A 22,910-nucleotide genomic window follows, 5' to 3' on the forward strand; every position below is an offset into this window, starting at 1 on the left:
TGGCCATAATTCACCATACTGAGTGTGTTTCCTGTTTGGTATGTGGTAACATGCCCTGATGTGCAAAGCACATACCAAAGTGTTGCCATTGGTGGCTGCTCTGCAGGTGTTAACACGCCGATATGTGCATATTGATATTTCTTGTTTTGTCCCCTGCGTGGGTAATTGACAATGCGTTTTCCTGCTGTGCATATGGCAAGCTGTCTTGGCTCCCTATGGTGCTTTTCCTGTCAGAACTCCTGTGAAGTTAATGGGTGGGGCTGAGGTGTTATAAAAGTTCTGTGAATTGAGTGAAATGAGGAGAAATGAAGTGGTACACCAATGCGTTGTCAAAATGGGAAATTTTTGCTCCTTCTTTCAGCTATCACAATTTCCACAAGCGAAAGATTTGACCTCTAATTCCATATGACTTTGCCTTGTTGATGAGCCACTAGTGGGGTTTTTTTTTTCTGCAAACATTCTGTGAAGTCATCTTCTATCAGCATTAAAACAAAACAATTTTGATAAGTTGATTTAAGAACTTACAGGGCCTTATCCTGATGATCTATAGCACATTTGGGGGTGTCCACCCATACATTGCAATTTATGGTGTACAAAATGTCAACACAAACCAGGCACTAGGTATGGAGGGGTCAGAGAAAGTCACCACATTAGTCATGATTGTGTTGTTGGCCTAACTTAAAATCAACCATGGTGGCACCTGCCACTGCCATTGTAGGGGACGTTTAACGTTTCAACCCATTCATAAGCTGTGGAGTTCATCTTGTCACTCTGGACAAAAATGTATTTTGTTTGTGCAGTATTGATTTATAATGCAAACACTGTCTCCAAATTCAGGGGCTGGGCCACCATCACCTCTGCCACCTCAAGTTTCGATGTCAGTGTGTCTGTATTAGTACAAGCCAGTATCGCTTTGGGCCTCTCCTCAGCTTCTACCATCTGCCTGTGGAGGTCCAACACCCTTTTCAGAGCTTTATTTGTGAAAATCATTTAATATTACAACAAAAATAGCTTGTGAGGACATGACACATCCGTTGGACATGAGTCTTGAGGCTGCACCACTGTCCAAGGTGTTGAAAGAGTGAAATTGCCCATTGTGGGTCTATGCTGTATAACAGTGCAGCACTCCAGCACTCAACACCATGGAGGTCACATCTGATCGCATCTCTCTTTTTTTTAAATATAAATCTGTGCGTCCGATTATTTTTTTTCTGTCTGGTGCATACTATGGAATATAATCCTGGCCCTCTTCTTCCTTTCTCCACTGCTACCCATATATATATATATATATATATATATATATATATATATATATATACTTGCAGACCCATGAGATCTGGATTATAGAAATAAGAAATGCTGATATTCTTAAATTTATTTTATAAAACATTCAATAGAGATTTGCTTTCAGAGAGGTGCTGCTCATGATTGCTGTTTTGATGATTCATGTTGCCTTGTTGAAAAACGCTACCGTAGCACCACCTGATAGGAGTCCATCAATTTGTGCCACCCTATCAAAAAAAAAAAAAAAAAAAAAAGTACACACACATCTAAACTGAATGCATGCAGTAAAAAACAAATAAAAAGCCTTAAGAGAAGACAGTGTGGAATAGTCTTTAAAGGTAACATGCAGCACCTCAGTACTGCTCTACTTCCATGCTCTCTTGCTCAGCTCTAAGTGTATTGGTCAAGTTGACTCAATATCTCGCTTGAGAAAACTTTTAAGATGCTCTGTTCCCCAGCACTAACATTGATAGGCGCCGTGCACCTTTGACTGATTTAAAATCATAGTGTGAGAAAATATTGCAGTGGGATGAAAGTGAATGTGAAGTTCTGGTCACAAATATGCAAAAATTGCAGTCCCAGGAAGAAAACTGCATGTGTGAACAAACCACCCATTCAAGTGAACCCAGGCACAGGTCGATCCATATTTGAGTATGGTGAATAATGTTCATATTACAGGGATTTGGGGTCAAGTGTAACCTGATTCTGGCCCAAGTCCCTGGTGTGAAGCCCCCATAACACCAACACACTCATGGAGGTACAGGTGAACATAAATCAGCTTGCTTTTGATGATGTGGACTCTGGGCATAAAACCATAACTGCTTCATGACGAATCTACAAATAAAAGTTGCATTGTGACATGTGCAGTTTTTTTGTTCTAGGTGAAAGATGGGGCCCATTACGAGACAGCCAGCCCCACAAGTCTACTTTGTTTAGTGTATTTTAACTTTTGTGCTTTATGTTCCTAACAGGACGTATCTGTATGGCTGATTTGAGAGATGTCAATCTCAAAGGACTGACTTTTACAAAAATAGATTAAACAAAATTTAAGTGTAAATCATTCATGAATCTTTGGACTATAGTAACTGTATGATCTAAATTATAAATTAAAAGAGTAAGCAGGCCTGTAAATCAGTGGAAATAAAGGTACAACATTCTTTCAATGTTTTGGTTTATTGTAAAAAATGAAACATTAAAGCAAAGTCATCAGTGCATCAAGACTTTGCTTTCATAACAGTGTTTGTCTTGTACTGGGAGCAGCCCTTCTCAAACAAAATCACCAGTTATCTGATGATGTAAGACTGCGTTAGTTTGTGGTCCGTTGCCGAGCACTGACAGCTTTCCATCAAATCCAGTCAATTTTCAGGCCCACGTGGTTGGAAAATGGACACTTATCCAGCCAGAGTGGCTTTAATGGAACATTATGGTCGACAATTTATTCCCTGCTGAGTGCCATGGAGATGATTCCTCCTAATATTGGTGGATTACATCATTGAGTCAGTCTGAGCCCTGACTGTTATTAAATATAGCGACGAACAGACGGTAGAATGAAAGTAAATAAGAATGAGGGCAGTTGATTCAACTCCCTACTGGTGCTGCAAGTCTGCATTAAAACACTTTCTTCTTTTAAAAACATTTAAATTATAAATGCAGTTTTAGCATGAATAGGAAGACTTAATATGATCCTGAATTAAACTGGCTGGACTGCAGCTGTTGAACTCTTACACGTCAGCTTACCAGCTGCTTAAGCATTAATGCAGCAGCAACTGCAAGGCACATTCAACACTAAATTAGTAACACCAACATCACAGGCATTAGATTATCCACACGCAACTATACAGTGAACCTCAGTCACCTAGCTTTGTTCGCTGAGGGTACAGCATTCCCGATCTGCCATAATGGCACCTTTCCAAGTTACTGTGGCTGTGAAAGCTGAAGGCAAGTGAACGCCACTTTGACAAAGCAGACTAAAAACCTCCAGTAGGCTCTGGTGCAGTGTTGAAGGGTCACAGAGGGGTCCCACGTCATCAGCTGTTTGCAGCAGTCTGAGGAGAAAGGCGGCCCGGGTAAAGAGGCCGCACAGGGCGATGTGGAAACGAGGATCAACAAGAACAGCTGTCCAGGCGTGGGTCAGGTTTGCAGCTACAAAGAATGAACAATTAGAAAAGATCACAGCTCTTCCAACTCTATGAAAATTATACGCAGGCAGAATAGTGCATAAACCAACAAAAACAAACTAAAAAGCCATGTGATGTCTCAGACCATTAAAGAATATTCCACATGTGAGCAGGTACTGCTTTATAGTAAACAGTGGTTTATTGAGAATTTTATAAGGTTTCTAAAGCCCCTTTCACACTGGCATATTCGTAAAGCTGCGTATTGCGGTGTTGTGTTTCATTTAAATATGCCAGAAATGCGCAAGTACTCAGCCTTTTTCTGTGTTCGTAGATCTGCTTGCAGCTGCGTGTGTTCGCTTTTTGATGTCTGCACACAGTCGCGTGTAACCCTTGCCGCTATTTAAATCCAGTTCACTGCTGCCGGCTGTGCATAACACACCGCTGCACTTGGAAAACAGTGGACTGTATCATGAGGTTTTTACAGTATCATTACTGCCACGTATGTAGCCAAAGCTGATTATTTTCTGCCTGTGGAGGTGCGTTCTGTTCTCTACTGCACAGTGTGGTGCACATCAGAAACAGAGTCATTTAACATTATTTTATTCTTTTTTGTCTTGGTGGATAATTTTGATTGTGTACAGATGCTGCTGTGTCTGGCTGTGGTAAAGGCTACTGTGAATGAAGCGCTGTGACTCTTTAAAAACTTTTAAAGCTCCGGCTGCTTCGATCAGGTCCGCTGATTTGATCAGACCTGATCGATCAGGTCGTCTGATGATCGCACTGACATGCAGCGACAAGGCATTTATTTTAAAGAGTCACAGCGCTTATTGTTTGATCAGACACAGAGAGAGAGACAGAAAGAGTGACGGAGAGCGAGAGAGAGAGAGAGCGAGCGAGCAAGCGATCGACCTGCTGTTTCTGGATTTCTGAGTTGAGGTTCGATTCCCTGTTCTGATCACACAGAGGCGCTGCAGCTGTGTGATCCTCTTCTCCAGCTGATTCCTCTGGATTCACGCACTCAGTTTTTGGTTGTGTACAGGAGCGCCGTGTTGCACAGACTTGCATGCAGTAACGCTGTGCAGACCTGCTTAAAATTAAAAATAAAATTAATAAAATTAAAATTAAACATGTTTAATTTTTTCCATCCTACGTACGTAGCCCTCAACATACTGTTGCTGCTAAAAGCGGGCGTAGAGCTGTTCAACTTGGTGTAGACTATATGCCACAATACGCAGCTCTACGAATACGTCAGTGTGAAAGGGGCTTAAGTAGATAACTATAAAATGTGGTACTGTCATGTTGGCATGTATAGAAAGCCTTCAGAATTCAATTTTCTGAAGGTTATACCAGTGAAGAAGTATTTAATTCTTATATAAAATGCTGTTCCCTATTGTGTGAGTCCACTTAATACATACACATTCATGCACATTGCAGCCATGCAAAGTGCAACCAGCCAAACCTGTGATTACACCTGTGAGCAGGGGTATTGGTTCTGTGCGTGTGTCTGTGTGACAGTCTGATGTTAATTTATTTAGCGCACTGAAAATTCATCTCCTGCTATATTACCAGGCTGACTGTCTTTGCAGAGTGCAAGGCTGTCTAGGATCTGCGCAGCACTCTCCTCGGCCCATACATCCATGCAGCAAGCTAATGCAGAGGATTCAGAGTACTTCTCAGCCATCTGCAGTAAGTAAGGGAGGATGTGTGTGCACATCACAGATGGTTCTGCAAACACGTTGGCCTCGTCCTGCTCATACAGACTCATGAAGCTGAGGAAAAAAGAAAACAATACAAAGGAATAAGCAACACTCCTTCCAGATGTCCCTGAGTGAGCAAACTTCTACATCAATCTACTTGTACAACACACCTTTCCTCCGAGGGTCCTCTCAGTATAAACTGGAGGTCAGACTGAGGGAGGTGACTCAACAGCAACTCCAAAGTAGCCGGTGTATCCCAGCATTCCTCCAGCAGTAGATCCAATAGGATGGGCACTGCCTGATTGACTTGCATGAGATAGAGACTGCTCTGTCCTTCTCCTCTCCTCTCATGGTGCAAAATGGAGGCAAAACATGCTGCTTTCATCCTCACTTCCTGGTTTTGATCCTGTAGCAGGTAAAGGCCCGTGTCGATCAACCTGCAGGGAAAGACTGAGATTAAGTGGCTGCTCTGTATGGCATGACAGCGTATTGTTTGACTGATTAACCTGCGTGTGCACGTGTTTTTCTTTTTTTTTGGGTACCTGATCTTGACTGTGAGTAAGAAGCTCTTTTCTGTCAGGCTGAGTCTCATTAAGACAACTCCAGCCAGGCACAAAGCTTCGGCACAGGCCAGCCTGAGTACCTCAGGGACAACTGGGGACCGCCTACCTTCCAAAATGCTACACCAGCGCTGGCATGTGGATGACTGAAGACTGGTTTAAACAGTGATGAGAACGTGAATACAAAGCATCACAAACACATTAAGTAAGTCAATAGTGCAAAAAATAAAATTACTGAAACCTGGAGTGTGAGCACCGAGCCAGCAGCAGGCTAGCAGCGTACAGACTCTGAGACAGGAACTCCGGTCCACCTGCCTGGTCCTCAAGGATCACAAGCAACAAATCCAGACAATCCAGCAGAACTGGAACGTCCAGTGCAAGAGACTGACAAGGATGATGGAGTGAAGTCCAATCACCCTCAGTCATCACTGCAACCATGGCTGTGAGGTAGTTCCTACGGTATTCCAGAGAGCGGCTCCTTAACGCCTCCTTCAGGTTTGACTGGACACAGAAACTCTCATTACCATAAGACTTCCTGTTCAGAATTATGTACACTTATCTTTACCAGGCAGCAACTTTTTTTGTGGATTTATTTTCAGATCTGCTGTGGTGACTCCAAATGAAACATTGAGAAGCTGAAAGAACTTACTATTTTTCTTCTTTTATAGTGTTTGTGTTTAACGCATGCATTTGTATTTCAGTACAGTAGGAAAATCACTCTATATGATTTAAAACCACTATAGGGATGTGCATAAGGTTTTAGGCACATTTACTGTGGTTGAAATTTTAATGCCAAGTCACAACATTGCTGACTCAAGACGCTTCAAATGAGTAAGGTCTAAGTAGTAGTTTTTGGTATGGGCGAACCAGGCAACTGCCCGGGGCACCATTTAGGGGATGGCAGCCATGGCACCATGGGCACAAGCACTTAAAAAATAAATAAAACATACATACACACATACTGACCAACAGATCTTTCAAAAATTTTGTTCTTGGCAAGATACAAACAAACAAACATACATACTGACTAACAGATCTTGCAAAAACTTTGTTTTGGCAAGGTAATAATTTCCAGTACAGCATGCCCAAGTGTAGGCCACAGGTCCTTAAACACTTTCCTTAGAACAGGGTCAAGCCCGGTGGCTTTGTGGTTAGCACTGTTGCCTCACAGGGAGAAGGACATGGGTTTAATTCCCACCTGTGGTCTTTCTGTGTGGAGTCTGCATGTTCTCCCCGTGTTTGTGTGGATTCTCTCTGGGTGCTCTGGCTTCTTCCCACATCCAAAGACATGCAGGTTAGGTGGATTGGAAACTTTAAAATTGTCCATAGGTGTGCGTGCGGACGTGAATGTGTTTTGAATGAATGAATAAATTTTTATTTGGCACGCATGCACACATACTTAAAGGAATCTCTCATAAAACAAAACAAATGAAAACAAAAACTCAAACAATTTCCCAGTTTTGTGCGGCCAAAAGGGTGTAGGCTGAAGGAAAAGTTTATAAATGCTCACCCCTTTCACCAGTTGCTATATACACATATATATATACACTCATAAGAACAAATACCAAAAAGCAGAACAAACAGCAGTACAACGCAGATAAAACAGAAGAACAGTAACAAAGTCAGTTAACCTAATTTGTTGTACTATAATAAGTAATTATATTGTTTTCATAAAGTCTGTTCAAGCCAGCCAAAGTACCAGATAATTTAATACTATCAGAACAGTTATTCCAGATTTTAACACCTTTTACGGAGATGCAGTGACTTTTTACAGTAGTTTGAATCTTTAAGCTGTCAAATACTAATGTTCCTCTCAGGTGATAACAGGACTCCCTCATTTTAAACAGTTCCTGGACATGTTGAGGCAAGAGTTTATTGTTAACTTTATACATGGTCTGTATATAATCAACCAAGTCCCAGAATTTCAAAATGTGTAAACAAGCAAAGTTCATGAGAAGACTTCTACTGTTAAAATGTATTATGGAGAAAATCCCATTTGTCAAAGAATAATCCTTCAATTGTTCTTCAGTAAAGTATTTACAATGATGAATAATATTTTCACCAAAAAAAAAAAAAAAAAAAATCCGGATTAATATTATTTTCGATATTGTGAAATTTAGATTCGGTGTCTTCAAAAAATTTTCAATTGAACTCGTGCGGGAGTAAGATTTGATAACTTGGTTGCCATACTAAATGAAATGTAATCCACAGTCCGAGAAAAGCAATATACTAACACTATACTATATAAACTAACTTCCCGGTGTAAACCTAAACATGGTGCAGAATATCTCAAAATCAGTCCCTTAACAAATGCTGAAACATCCTTATTCAAAGCGTTCTAACTTCATGTTCCTAATGCACAGTCCTCTGGCATTTTCAGATGCATCCTTCGGTTTGATAAAAACCTTACGGTTTGTGACCCAAACTGAATTTAGTTGCCATGTTTTTTAAGCAGCCTTGCTTTCCTGGCGATGTCCGCATTATTTTTAGTAAGATGTTAGTTGATATAAACGTTTGTGCCTTTCAACTTCCTTCCCTGTTTGAACAGTTCAATTTTGTGTCTTCTATTTGCAAAATGAATTGGAGTGGATGTCTTGTCATGGGTCGGCAATGTGTGACATGCTTTGATATTTTCGTTGATAATGTCATTATGTTTACTATGGAGGAATGCAGACACCTGTTCCTCCGTAGTTTCCTAATGGCCGCTGTCCTCAGCAGTAACTCCTGTTACCGCTTGTAAAAAGGACCTTGGTTTAATTTTTAATCCAGAGATGATGACATCGTTCATTCTTGAATACTGTTCCAAGTCAGACACCCGATTTTCCAGATATTTTTATGTATGCAGACAGATATGTTTATCTGTCTACGAGGTCTGTTAGAAAAGTAACGGACCTTTTTATTTTTTGCAAAAACTATATGGATTTAAAACGTGTGATTGCATCAGCCAAGCTTGAACCTTCATGCGCATGCGTGAGTTTTTTCACGCCTGTCGGTTGCGTCATTCGCCTGTGAGCACACCTTGTGGGAGGAGTGGTTCAGCCCCCTCGGCGGATTTTCATTGTCAGGAAATTGGCTGATCGACTGCCGCTTTGCTTCATCAAAATCTTTTCAGAAAGTGTGAGAGACAGCCAAGTGGAAACCATTTGGAAAATTCAGATGGCTTTCGGTGAAGATCTTATGGGGATCACACAGATTAAGGACAATTACAACTGGATTAAAGACGGCCCACAGCGGCTGAGGGCGCGCCGCGCACCGAGCGGCGATCGACAGGCTCAAATGACCAGATCATTTCCAAAGTGAACGCTTTGTTGATCCGGGACGTCATCTGACTACCAGAGAAATGGCAAGACAGCTGTACATAGCACTTTTTTGGCACATTCCACTGTTACAGCAGTTTTTGTAATGGAAAAAGGAGCGGAGAAATTAAACACGGAGCCGCTCATGGCGCGGAACAAAAGCACCTCCGTGTTGGTCTCACAGGACAAGCCCTAACATGCCCAGCTCTTGCACCATTCGGAAGATTCAGACAGCTTTCGGTGGCTTTTCAGTCGTGTGACTATCCGAGAAATTGTGGATGAGCTGGGCATGCCACAACATGTCCTGTGAGGCTTCATCACGGCGTTGCTTTTTGTTCTGTGCCCTGCGCCTCCGTCCCGACGCGCGAATTCCTCCGCATGTCTTTTCATGACAAAAAACTCCTGTAACAGTGGAATGTGCCGTTCATTTCCAAAGTAAACGCTTTGTTGATCCGGGACGTCCAAATGGTTTCCACCTGGCTGTCTGTCACACTTTCTGAAAAAATTTTGATGAAGCAAAGCGGCAGTCGCTCAGCCAATTTCCTCACAATGAAAATCCGCCGAGCGGGCTGGACCACTCCTCCCACAAGGCGTGCTCACAGGCGAATGACGCAACCGACAGGCATGACAAAACTCACGCATGCGCACGAAGGTTCAAGCTTGATTGATGCAATCACACGATTCAAATCCATATAGTTTTTACAAAAAATAAAAAGGTCCGTTACTTTTCTAACAGACCTCGTATAAGTGGCCCTGCGACAGACTGGCGTCCTGTCCAGGGTGTACCCCGCCTCATGCTCTATGACTGCTGGGATAGGCTCCAGCCCCTGCGACCCCTTCAGCTTGGTATAAGCAGCTGAAGATGAGTGAGGTGATGTATCAGTAATGGGACCCATATCAGTAACAGGATGCAGTGGCGGGACTAAGGCATGTTGGGATGTATTTGACCTACTGTTATCTATTTTCTTTTGTAAGCAATCTAAGAAATCTTGAATGGTAAATGGAACATGATTTAGAGGTGACTTATCAGTTTTAAATGCAACTCAATGCTAACCACTGCAGATCCACTATGGATCTACATGTCAATTTATGGGACACATTTAACACCAGATGCCCTTCCTGATGCAACTCAACATTACATGAAGAATGGGCAGGGCCGGTTTTGAACCAGGAGCCTCTTGCTGTGGAAACAAGTGCACTAACCACTTGGATATGGATTTCACCAAATTAAAAGAGCAAATAATGAGGATAAAGTGATTAAACAGTAGATAACTTTAAAGTAGCAGATCAACTGAAAAAGCGTATTTGTTATTCCATAACTGTCTGCCACCTGCAGGATGGTTAGTGGCTGCTGAATGGACTATGGAAATTACAAACAGCTGTAGCTGAGTTTACATGTAGTTTGTCTGCCACGTAAATAATGGAAAAATGGAGATACGGTGGACTTTATGTTAATAAAATCTTCTTGTTAACAGAATATAACAGATGATATTTCTGTTGTTTCTTCAGTCAGGGAGAAAAAATTTCTCAAATTAATGCCCAGCTTTGCTTTCCCAATCGCCTTATACCAGGGGTGCTCAAGTTCGGTCCTTGAGATCTACCTTCCTGACACTCTTCATTGTGTTGGAGCAGGGCTCCAACACACCTGAATCCAATGAAAGGCTCATTAAAAGCCTGCTAACGAGTGTTTCAATGGATTCAGGTGAGTTGGAACAGGGAGACAACGAAGAGTGTCAGGAAGGTAGATCTCGAGGACCGAACTTGGGCACCCCTGCCTTATACTGTGCTTCAATAAAGTTATTATGTCCTGAAATCTGTTTGAAAAGTTTTTTTTTTCTATATAATCATACCTCACCTGTAATACCCCCTGGATCGCCTGTTTCAAACTGCTCTGCAGCAAGCCCCGCCCATTTATCACCCAAGTGAATAGTGCCAGCCTCAAATCAGGGCTCACTGTAGAAAAGCTGTCCCACATCTGATATGCCCACTTTTGGTCTGCACATAGAAACTGGATGGCTTTCTGCTGGAAGGATGCCAGCCCAACCTGTGGAGGTGACACACATTAAGCATTCGGAGCAGGATTTGTTTTGTATATGCAGTCGCTTGTCAGAATGTGTGTACCTGAAGTCCCTGTTGAGGTGTGCAAAGCTCACACTTGAGTGTGTTACTGAGTGTGTCCAGGTAGACTTCACAACAGAAACTTCTTAGTGAGCTGGCCACCTCCAAATACGCTGCTCGCACCAGGGGGCAGCGTTGAGCTCCAGTTGCAAGCCACAGTGAGGATTCCACCCTGCTCACCACCTCACACAGGTTGACTGACTGAGGACTGGAAACAGACACAAATCCAGAAACTTACCCCTGAATGTGTACAGACAATTAATTTATTCTATTAATAGCATGATGTCTGAGTAATCAACGAATTCTCTCTACATCCTGCTAATCTGTGGCTGAGTTGTGGTAGCCGCAGGTGAAGGGGCCAAGACATCCTTAGCTCTATTCAGCAGAACTGATCTGCTAGTAACCAATCCCACCACTCGAGTGTGGATGGCCAAAGACCAACAAACCCAGTGAGGCTTTTCTGAACATGGTTGTAAAATCAGCAGAGATGGAGTTCTATCGCGTCAGATCAGCGCCAAAACACTCATGTAAAAAATGCGTTCGGGCATATTATATTATTTCACATGCGTAGATATTAACTGCACGCATGAGGAAACGTCTCCTCGAGCGAGGGAAAAGGTGCTGCGAGAGACGACCAGCACCCTCAAAGGTGAATTCTGCACGTGCGCAGGGGATTTCTACGCTCTCGCTCAAAAATGAGGGCACTGTGGAAGGAGGGTTTTGCCACTATGGGGGAGGGAACCAGGTCGGCACTGGCTCCGCTGTGATTGATTGTCTCTGGAGAGTGAAGTTTGAATGACAACCCTCCTCTGACCTGGCAGTCAGTCGGACACAACAGCGTTAATTGATTATTGTCTCGTTTCTGCTTAAAACTTCAGTCATCATCTGTCTCATCAACAGATCTCTGAACCTTCTGTACAACAATCATTTCTACACAAATTCAGCATTATTTAATAATAAATTACAGAAAGTCTTAAAAATCACCTGAGATTAATGAAACCTGGCGCATCTGAGGGAATAATGTGATTATTAACCATCAGATGACAAAGTAAAACCTCTTAAATCACATGCAAACCATTACGCCACCACCTCCTTGAAGAAGGCAACAGAGATAATTTGTGCGCGCGCAGTTAATATCTACGCGTGTGAAATAATATAATACGCCCGAACACATTTTTTACACAAGTGTGGTTTTTAGTGCTGATCTGATGCCAAGGACCCCTCACAAAGACCTGCGTGCGGTAGGCACCAGTCAGAGGCTACATGGACAGTCTGACTGTGATGCCATTTTCAATCCCATGTAGTAGGTGGATTCTACAAGGATTTGAGAAATACATCTCTTGGGCAAGGATGAGTTTCAAACCATGAAAGTCAAGGTCCCTTATGCTAAAGAAAAGGAACGCTGTGGACAAGTTCCATTTCATGAGTGAACACAACCATTCCTGCACTGACTGAACAGCCTGTCAAGAGCCTGGGTAAACTTTCTGACTGCAGCTTGAAGGACACACACCATTCTGGCCAGGGTTTTGTGGCATCTGATGTTCCTGTGTCAACTGTGGAAGCTATGGAAAAGATCAGCAGCTATCTGTGAAGGATGCTTGGTTTACCGAGGAGCTTGAGCAGTGCTGCTCTGTATGGGTCCACCAACATCTACAGCTACTTTTCAGCAAGCTCTCAGAATTCATGGTGACCTGAACAAAGGAGGCCATGCAATAACGAGATTTCAGGGACCCTAACGTAGTAGCAGCTGGCATTGAAGCCTGCACTGGCAGAAAGTGCTGTGCTGCTCAAGACTCGCAGATGACAGAGGAAAGGCTACAGCATGCCATTGTCAGGACAACAGGGCAACCAAGTATGGGCTGCTTTCCAAGGTGCAGAGCCAAAGGAAAACAGCAACACCATGTCCTCCTGCAAGAGATGTGTGCAGGTGTAGAGGAGGTAAAATGGTGGTAAAATGGTGAGCCTCAGTTAGCAAGAAGCCTGGACAAGGTAAGAGAACACTCTGCAGCAAAAGAGTACTGTACCATCATGGTGAAGCAAGACCTGACCCAGAAGGCGAGACTCACGAATTACCATTTGATTTACATTCCTATCCTCATCTATGATCATGAATTTTGGGTAACAACTGAAAGAACAAGGCCTTGGATACAAGTGGCGGAAAAGAGATACCTCCATTGGGTATCTGGGCTTACACTCAAGGACAGGGTGAGAAGCTCGAATATCTGGCTAATATCTACAGCCACTGCTTCTTTGCATCAAAAGAAGCCAACTGAGGTAGTTTGGCATCTGGTGAGGATGCTCCCTGATCATCTCCCAAGGCACATCCAACTGGGAGGAGGGCCCGGGGACAACACAATGTAGGGATTATATCTCCCAGCTGGCATTGGAATGCCTCTGGATCTCACAGGAAGAGTTATAGGACTTGCCCAAGGATAAGGAAGTGTGGGATGAGGCCTAATGCCACCGTGGCCCAGACACACATAAGTGGCAGACAAACTGAAGGATGGATTGCTATAATCAAAGGACTTGTGATTTTGTACCAAGGATATAGACACAGTTCTCACTAAAGTTACAAAAAGATCAGTAAATCCTCTTAAGTCTCACCTGTCTGTGCAGAGAGTTCTCTCCACAAGAGCTCTAATCTGCAGCAGCTGCCCATGGAGTCGGTTGTGACAGCAGTGCTCCTGTGGGCTGGGCAGTTCAGCTGTGAGTTGGGTAAGGATGCTCATGTACTTTGAGGGAGGCAGCATGGCAACCAGTGCTTTTGAGGCCATCACTCTGACATTGTAAATGGGACTGGCAGACAGTTGCAGCAAAGGAGCAAAGAAATCTGACAGAGATCTGACAGACAAAACCAAACAAGATAGGCACAATGTCAGCAATTTATTCATCAAACATTAGTGTCACAACATCTTCTTCAGTTAATAAGGTTCAACTGTGGTAAAAATCAAAACATTTTTACGGTTAAATAGAACATGGATGGAAACTAATGCTATGTTAGACCCTTAAGAGTTAGCCTAACTAAGCTGTGTAATGATTTGTAATCAATCATCACTCTGATGAGTCTGGAACTCCAGGCTGGAGTTGGGCCAGCAGTGTAAGCACGGGATAGAGCGAAGGCTGGAGTCGTAGCTTGGCATCATCCGGTGGAACCTGAAGGTCTTTTGCTGCACCTCTCAGCTCATCCAGGAGGAAGGATTGGAGTCCAGGGTAGTGGAAGAAAAACGCAACAGGAGACATGCCATGTTGGGTAGGACCGCCGTCCTCACCTCTGGGACTCTGGCCAAGCATTCGCGAGCACAAGGAACCTGACAATGGATTGTAATTAACATAAGATGCTTTAACCCTTCAAATAGTTGATGCATAATAAAAAAAATGTCTGGGCCAACCTAATAAAATATCAAAAACATTTAAACTGAGAAAAATGAACTTCTCTCCTACTGTAAAGTTGTAGAGCAGCATTCCTCATTGCCCAGCAAGGAGAACTGAGCAGAGTGAGTGACAGAACAGCTACAGCGGGGGCAAAGTGAAGCACAGCTACTCCCAGCCCAGAACCACGCATCAGAACCTGCAGAGTATGAACTGCACACACCTGTAAGAGAATGAAAGAATAAAATTTATAGCTGTCACATCAGTCTATTACAGAGAGCAGTATCGGCATAATTACTGGTGTCTGTGAACCTGTGTGAGGTCCAGAGTTTGGTCCCAGCTCTGAGGTAGAGGGGTTCTGGCTGTCTTCAATAAGACATGAATACTGTTGGTCAATAATGGTCGTGATTTACTAGCTTCCTCTGCTGACACGATGCACAAAATAAGCATAGGCAACCCTGCAGCCCTCCGTGTCACCGATGTTGAAGGCGGAGACTGTAGTACCTGTAATCCCTGCAAACATAAGCCTATAAGCATATCCGTGTACAGTATCACATCACGAAATTACACGAGCATCACAACTCACCTGTTGCAACATGTGGGCTGGGATAACTTTAAGCTCAGGATCATTAGTGTTCAACAGAGAAGCACAGAACTTGGTGAAGCCTGTGCAGCATCCCTCTACTGCCCCCTGGTGAAGAGAAACAAGCTTTTTAGGAAAGCACATAAGAGCCAATGCCATAACACTTGATGTCTACAACAGGAATTAGAAATCTTACCCAGTGTCGGCATTTGAGAAGAATATCTTTGAATATTTTTGAAGCCTTTATAAGGTCCTCTAGTGTTAAAAGACACAAGTTGGGTTTGGAATCGGACAGAATTTTCTCCACCAGTGAACCTATTAAGATTCCGATTTCCTAAGGAGAAAAAATGCAACTATGATTGCCGGAGAAACGTGCAGCATATGATATAAACTGTAAAATATCTTGGCCAAACCACTGCAGTAAGTATCAAACCAGACCCTCCAGAAATTTGTTATGCCAGAATTTCAGCATTAATTCAATAAAAAAATTGAACTAATATACATGACCCATCCCAATTACAGGTGCACACAACCCAAATCCAACCACTAGACAGATACAGAAAAATGGATATATCTTTATATACATAGCTATATGCATATTTTATCTATCTATATATATGTATATATAGATATACACTTGTTTGACTGGTCGACCATGCCTGCACTTCAAGGATGTCTGCAAGGATATAAAAATGTGCAGCATCAATGTCAACACATGGCAGCAGTGTGCAGAGGGCCGTGCAGCCTGGCGCCTTACTGTCAGAACAGGTGCACAGAGGGCTGAGCAGGAGAGGAACCAAGGCCTTGCTGAGCAACAAGCTAGAAAGGAAGGAGGGACATCGCCAGCCTCAGCAGGCATCACAGTACACGTGCAACAAATGCAGCAGAGATTGTCACTCATGCATTAGACTGATAAGTCATTCGCACAGGTGCAGATAGAAATAAAAGACAAAAATTTCCTGTATATTTGTATTATCAACTGTGTCTGTAGCATGGCCCGAGCAGAGGGTCACCCCTTTGAGTCTGGTCTGCTTGAGGTTTCTTCCTCATCAGAGTTGAGTTTTTCCTTACCACTGTTGCCTGTGTGCTTGCTCTAGGGGTTGGTAAGGATAGACCTTACTTGTGTGAAGCACCTTGAGGCAGCTTTGTTGTGATTTGGCGCTATATAAATTAAATAAATTGAAACTGAATGGAAAAAGTGTATGAAAAACAGACAAACAAAAAACAAACAAACTGGATGCTACACCATCATCTCCAACAGACAGATGGATGCCAGGAGGAGGATACACACACACACACACATATATATATATATATATATATATATATATATATATATATATATATATATATATATATATATATATATATATATATATATATACAACCCCTGGCAAAAATGATGGAATCACCGGCCTCGGAGGATGTTCATTCAGTCGTTTAATTTTGTAGAAAAAAAGCAGATCACAGACATGACACAAAACTAAAGTCATTTCAAATGACAACTTTCTGGCTTTAAGAAAGACTATAAGAAATCAGGAAAAAAATTGTGGCAGTCAGTAACGGTTACTTTTTTAGACCAAGCAGAGGGAAAAAATATGGACTCACTCAATTCTGAGGAATAAATTATGGAATCACCCTGTAAATTTTCATCCCCAAAACTAACACCTGCATTAAATCAGATCTGCTCGTTAGTTTGCATCTAAAAAGGAGTGATCACACCTTGGAGAGCTGTTGCACCAAGTGGACTGACATGAATCATGGCTCCAACACGAGAGACGTCAATTGAAACGAAGGAGAGGATTATCAAACTCTTAAAAGAGGGTAAATCATCACACAATATTGCAAAAGATGTTGGTTGTTCACAGTCAGCTGTGTCTAAACTCTGGACCAAATACAAACAACATGGGAAGGTTGTTAAAGGCAAACATACTGGTAGACCAAGGAAGACATCAAAGCGTCAAGACAGAAAACTTAAAGCAATATGTCTCAAAAATTGAAAATGCACAACAAAACAAATGAGGAACGAATGGGAGGAAACTGGAGTCAACGTCTGTGACCGAACTGTAAGAAACCACCTAAAGGAAATGGGATTTACATACAGAAAAGCTAAACGAAAGCCATCATTAACACCTAAACAGAAAAAAACAAGGTTACAATGGACTGTGGATGATCTCGAATCTGCATTGGGCAAGGTGATTATGCTGGAACTTTTGTTTGGTGCCGTTCCAATGAGATTTATAAAGATGACTGCCTGAAGAGAACATGTAAATTTCCAGTCATTGATGATATGGGTCTGCATGTCAGGTAAAGGCACTGGGGAGATGGCTGTCATTACATCACAATAAATGCACGTTTACGTTGATATTTTGGACACTTTTCTTATCCCATCAATTGAAAGGATGTTTGGGGATGATGAAATCATTTTTCAAGATGATAATGCATCTTGCCATAGAGCAAAAACTGCCAGATTGATGAAGAGTACTGTTTGTCACTCATTAAGTCCATGCCTCAGAGACTGCAAGCTGTTATAAAAGCCAGAGGTGGTGCAACAAAATACTAGTGATGTGTTGGAGCGTTCTTTTGTTTTTCGTGATTCCATAATTTTTTCCTCAGAATTGAGTGATTCCATATTTTTTTCCCTCTGCTTGGTCTAAAAAAGTAACCGTTACTGACTGCCACAATTTTTTTTCCTGATTTCTTATAGTGTTTCTTAAAGCCAAAAAGTTGCCATTTGAAATGACTTTAGTTTTGTGTCATGTCTCTGATCTGCTTTTTTTTCTACAAAATTAAACAACTGAATGAACATCCTCCGAGGCCGGTGATTCCATAATTTTTGCCAGGGGTTGTACAAACATAAATTATATAACAATTCACAGAACAATTCACGGACGAATATACAACAAATGCTATTGGCGCACAGGACAGGAGGATTGCCAACACGAATACAACTCCCATCTCTGGATGGAGCTACACCTTAAACAGAGAGAAAAAGCAGAATCAAGCATCAGAAAGACAAAAAAATACTGTATAATTTGCCATCATTAAACAACAAGAAAAACAGAAATACTAAGGTGATCACCGACCACTAGCCCTAAACATCATTAAAACACCCAGAATTTAGGTAAAGTTGAGGCTGCGGCCCGCTCCAATTACTAATAAATGAATTAAAAGAGTAAAAAGCGTAAAACAAAACTGTACCAGTATGCTAGCCATATGAAAGGGAAAATAAGTGCATCTTAAGTCTGGATGTGAAAGTCTCCACAGAATCTCACTGTTTTATTGATGCAGGGAGATCATTCCACAGAACAGGGGCATGATAAGCGAAAGCTCTGTGACCCGCAGACTTCTTATTCACCTTAGGCACACAAAGTAGTCCTGCACCCTGAGAATGTAAAGCCCGGGCCGGTACATAAGGTTTAATTAGGTCAGCTAGGAAGGGAGGTACCAGTCCATGAATAATTTTATAGGTTTGTAGCAAAATCTGAAAATCTGATCTCACTGGGACAGGAAGCCAGTGAAGGGATGCCAAAATGGCTGCAATGTGGTCGAACTTTCTGCTTCGTGTCAAAAGTCTGGCTGCAGCATTTTGAAACAATTGGAAACCCCTAATGCTAGACTGTGGTAAACCAGAAAATAGACCATTGCAGTAGTCCAATCTAGAAGAGATAAATGCATGGATCAGGGTCTCAGCATCAGCCATAGACAGGATGGGATGAATCTTCGCTATATTTCGCAGGTGGAAGAAAGCAGTCCTAGTAATATTTCTAATGTGGAGGCCAAAGGACAACGAAGGATCAAAAATTACCCCAAGGTTCCTCACTTTGTCAGTGTGATGTATGACACACGAGCCGAGGGTGAGCATTAACTGGTCAAATTGATGCCGATGTCTTACTGGAACAAGAACCATCATTTCAGTCTTATCAGAGTTTAAAAGTAGGAAGTTTCTAGACATCCAACTTCTCACTGCTGCAAGGCAATCTTCTAAGGATTTTATGTGAACAAGATTACCAGCAGTTATCGGCATGTATAACTGAATATCATCTGCATAGCAGTGAAAGGTAATCCCAAAACGCCACAATATGTGCCCAAGGGGTGCTATATAAAAAAAGCAGGGGGCCTAAGACAGACCCCTGTGGAACCCCAAATTTCATGTCACTAAGGTTAGAGGTAGTGTTACTGTATAAAACACAGTGAGAACGACTGGTCAAGTATGACGTCAGCCATGCAAGGGCACTCCCAGTAATCCCAAAATGATTTTCCAGCCTATCAAGTAGAATATGATGATCCACTGTATCAAATGCAGCACTGAGATCTAACAGCAACACAACCGTAGTGGTGTCCAAATCCATTGTAAGCAGAAGATCATTCACCACTTTAGTGAGAACCGTCTCTGTGGAATGATATTTTCTAAAAGCAGACTGCAGTGGCTCAAAGAGATTATTCTCAGTAAGATAGTCTACGAGCTGCCGTGACACCACTTTTTCCAGAATTTTAGAGAAAAATGATAGATTTTATATCGGCCAATAGTTTGTCAATACACTAGGGTCAAGATTAGGTTTCTTAAGTAATGGTTTAATCACTGCAGATTTGAAACATTTAGGAACAGATCCAGAAGTTAAAGAAAGATTAATAATTTCCAGCACAGTCGGCCCAAGAGTGGGCCACGGGTCCTTAAACAGTTTTGTTGGTATAGGATCAAATAAACAGGTTGTGCTTTTTGTTGACATTACGAGTTTTGTCAGCATGCCTAGTGAGATACTGTCAAATTCTGTAAATCTAGGTAATACCTCAGTAGTGGCGCCCACATCAATAGCAGGGTGTAGTGGCTGGATTAAGGCATGCCAGGATATGTTTAACCTGATGTCTTCTATTTTCTTCCCAAAGTAATCCAGGAAATCTTGTGCTGTAAAAGGAGAGTGAACTGCAGGTGGTTGTCCATGCAAAAGTGTTGCCACCGTGTCGAACAAGAACTCTTGAGTTATGCTTGTTTTTGTTGATCAAATCAGAGTAGTAAGTCTGCTTTGTAGCCAATAATGCATGCTTATAGTCTAAGATAGCATCACGCCACGCAAGGTGAAATACTTCTAATTTTGAACGACGGCATTTCCGTTCTAGACCTCTTGCTTTACGCTTGAAGTTATGCAAATAATCATTGAACCAAGGTGACTGTGATCTGGGGGAGCGCAGTTTTAACACAGGTGGTGCAATCATGTCGAGTGTAGTTTTGAGCACTGAGTTTAAACTATCCACAAGCCTGTCTACTGACTGGGTATTTGTCAAATGTGAAGCTAAGACATCAGGCAGTCTAGCTTCGAGTTCAGTCTTAGTTGAGGAGTTGATGCATCGCCGTAATGATATATAAGGTTGTTGTTCCACTAACCACGGCAGCGAAACTGTAAACTTAATAAGTGAGTGATCAGACACCACTGATGTAAGAGGCATGATGTCAATATTCGTGACAGCAATACCATGTGCGAGAACCAGATCCAGAGTATTTCCACTAATGTGCGTCGAATCCCGAATGCATTGCTGAAATCCTAATGCATCCACGATTTCCATAAATGATTTGCAGAGGGGATCAGAAGGCTCACTTATATGAATGTTAAAGTCACCAATGATCAGAATGTTATCTACACTAGCTGACAAGTTAGAGATGAGCGCACCAAATTCATCTAAGAATTCAGAATATGGGCCAGGAGGCCTATATACAGTGACAAAGTAATACGACTGATTTTTATTCTTCTGACCTTGGCAATGTGTAATATCCTGAGCAGAGCGGAGAATCAGATGCTCAAATGAGTGATATTTGTAACCCCCAACAGCTAATAAGTTAAACCTAGATTTATAAATAAGAGCAACACCCCCGCCTTGCTTCGCATCACGAGGGACGTGACTAAATGTATATGTTGGTGAGCAGGCCTCATTTAAGGGGAGGAGAGCTGTAGGTTTAAGCCAGGTTTCACATAGCCCAATCATATCTAAGTGATGATCAATAATTAGATCACTGATCAACAATGATTTTGAGGACAGTGATCTTATGTTAATGAGACCCAGTCTAAGGACCTCAGTGGGGTTGACAGTTGAACTATTTGGGTTTAGGGGTGGTTCCAAAGTAGCATATATAAGATGCCTAGAAGTAGGTTTAGGTTTAAGACATTCCATGCACGTTGTAGGTAGCAGACACAAAATCTTTGCTATTGCTGGAACAACCACTGGGCCATCCTCAATTTCAACATCATCCAATATAGTAATGGGTATTAAGTTTGGAAAGCATATCCCTCTATGATTTTTATGGACATGACTACGGAAGCAGGCCACAGTCTCAACTTGTTGAAATTCCCTCCCTGGCAAATAAACTGCACTATCACCACAGTGGATTTTCTGCACTAAATTCTCTGTTAAGCTAATGGATTCCACACCCACATTTGTCATAAGCCTTGCAGGGTCTCTAATCACCTGCTCAGTGGCCTGCTGTAGATTCCTAATGTTACTCTCCCTGTAGAGCTCTATCTATGTTCGCAGACAAGATGTGTGTGACAAGGTGGCGCCTTCCTCAGTAGGGTGGAGGCCGTCCGGCATTAGCAAGCCACGGCAGCCCCAGAACGAAGGCCAGTTATCAATAAAGCTAAAGCCTTGCTGTCTACAAAACTGCACCAGCCACCTATTTAATGATGTCAGCCTGCTAAATGCCTCATCAGTACCCCGGGAGGGGAGGGGACCAGAGACCATTAATCGATGCTGACACATCTTTCTGGCAAGGTCACAAGTCCTCTCTATGTCCATTTTTGTAACTCTGCGTGCTTCATCGTGATATCATTGGTGCCAACGTGAATAACTATGTGACTATATCTCATGTCATGTTCCTTCATCTGTCTTCCCTTCTGCAGCATCAGCGCCCTAAGATGAGATGCAATGTCGGGAGCTCTGGCCCCAGGAATACATTTAATGTCAGCCGGCGTCTGTAACCTGACTTTGTGGGTGATAGAATCCCCTATCACTAAAGTCTGGTGTTTCGGCCTGGAGACAGGAGTGGAAGTCACTTGTGGGCTCAGAGAATTCACATCTGGCAAATCCAAGGGGGAGAACCGATTCACAGTTCGCAATGGCAAGTGTGATCGGGGTACCACAACCGGGCACCAAGCCCTACAGGGCTTCCTCTGCCTAGCCACAGTCCGAAAGCCGTCCTCCACAGCCGGCGTTTCTAAGCTGATGCTAATGGGCTTGCTAGCCGGCCCAAGACTAACCTCATCGGGAGTGCCCGTAACATCTAACTCCACTGCACTAAGAAGCTGCTCTAACTTACGGACACGGCTCTCTAAGGCTGGGCATACACTGTATGATATTTTCAATCGTTGTACTTGGCTCCAGCTCAAACTGTGTGACAAAACCGCAGGGTTTAAAAGTTCAGAGCGCACGATTCATGTTCTCACACTGTACGGGCCCAATGCTCTGATGCGATCTGATAGCTCACATTGTACGTTCAAAAACCACACGTCGGAAGCTTTTTTTTCTTTAAAAAAAAAAAATTTCATGCCTATCAGTGCGCACAGTGCTTGAAATCAGGTGGGGGGAACTGAATGTATATGCGCGCGTACGCACACACAGCAGACAGCAACATGAGCCATGAGAGGACAGTAAAAAAAAGAAAACAAATATTCATAACAGGTGTTGCTACTTACACTGTTGTATAAATGAACTATGTTTCATACGGAGTCATACAGCTGTGCAAGGTGCAGCAACTTATTCCCTCATCTGTCATAAATCCTGCTGTTGTCTGCTGTGTGCGCGCGTGCGCATATACGTTCAGTCTCCCACCGCCTGATTCCACTCATTGTGCGTGCTGATAGGCATGATATGATATTAGGTTATTGTGAGGGAACACA

The 22,910-nt window shown here is 42.6% G+C and overlaps 1 protein-coding gene across 1 annotated transcript in view; it reads right to left on the reverse strand.

The window, feature by feature from the left end:
- Positions 1-2,689: 2,689 nt before the first annotated feature.
- The window catches only part of si:ch211-225b11.4 (thyroid adenoma-associated protein homolog), a 52,752-nt gene continuing 32,531 nt past the window's right edge, over positions 2,690-22,910 (reverse strand). Inside the window, exons 19-31 of the mRNA XM_034170290.1 lie at positions 15,221-15,358; positions 15,028-15,132; positions 14,754-14,954; positions 14,514-14,664; positions 14,128-14,380; positions 13,677-13,913; positions 11,076-11,280; positions 10,810-10,998; positions 5,900-6,159; positions 5,641-5,811; positions 5,269-5,535; positions 4,968-5,170; positions 2,690-3,426 (exon numbers count right to left, since the gene is read on the reverse strand). Of these exons, the coding sequence (XP_034026181.1) occupies positions 3,140-3,426; positions 4,968-5,170; positions 5,269-5,535; positions 5,641-5,811; positions 5,900-6,159; positions 10,810-10,998; positions 11,076-11,280; positions 13,677-13,913; positions 14,128-14,380; positions 14,514-14,664; positions 14,754-14,954; positions 15,028-15,132; positions 15,221-15,358 (2,667 nt within the window). The 3' untranslated portion in view covers positions 2,690-3,139. The remainder of the gene's footprint in view (positions 3,427-4,967; positions 5,171-5,268; positions 5,536-5,640; positions 5,812-5,899; positions 6,160-10,809; positions 10,999-11,075; positions 11,281-13,676; positions 13,914-14,127; positions 14,381-14,513; positions 14,665-14,753; positions 14,955-15,027; positions 15,133-15,220; positions 15,359-22,910) is intronic.

This window comes from Thalassophryne amazonica, chromosome 5 (genome assembly GCF_902500255.1).
Source record: "Thalassophryne amazonica chromosome 5, fThaAma1.1, whole genome shotgun sequence".
Lineage (NCBI taxonomy): Eukaryota > Metazoa > Chordata > Actinopteri > Batrachoidiformes > Batrachoididae > Thalassophryne > Thalassophryne amazonica.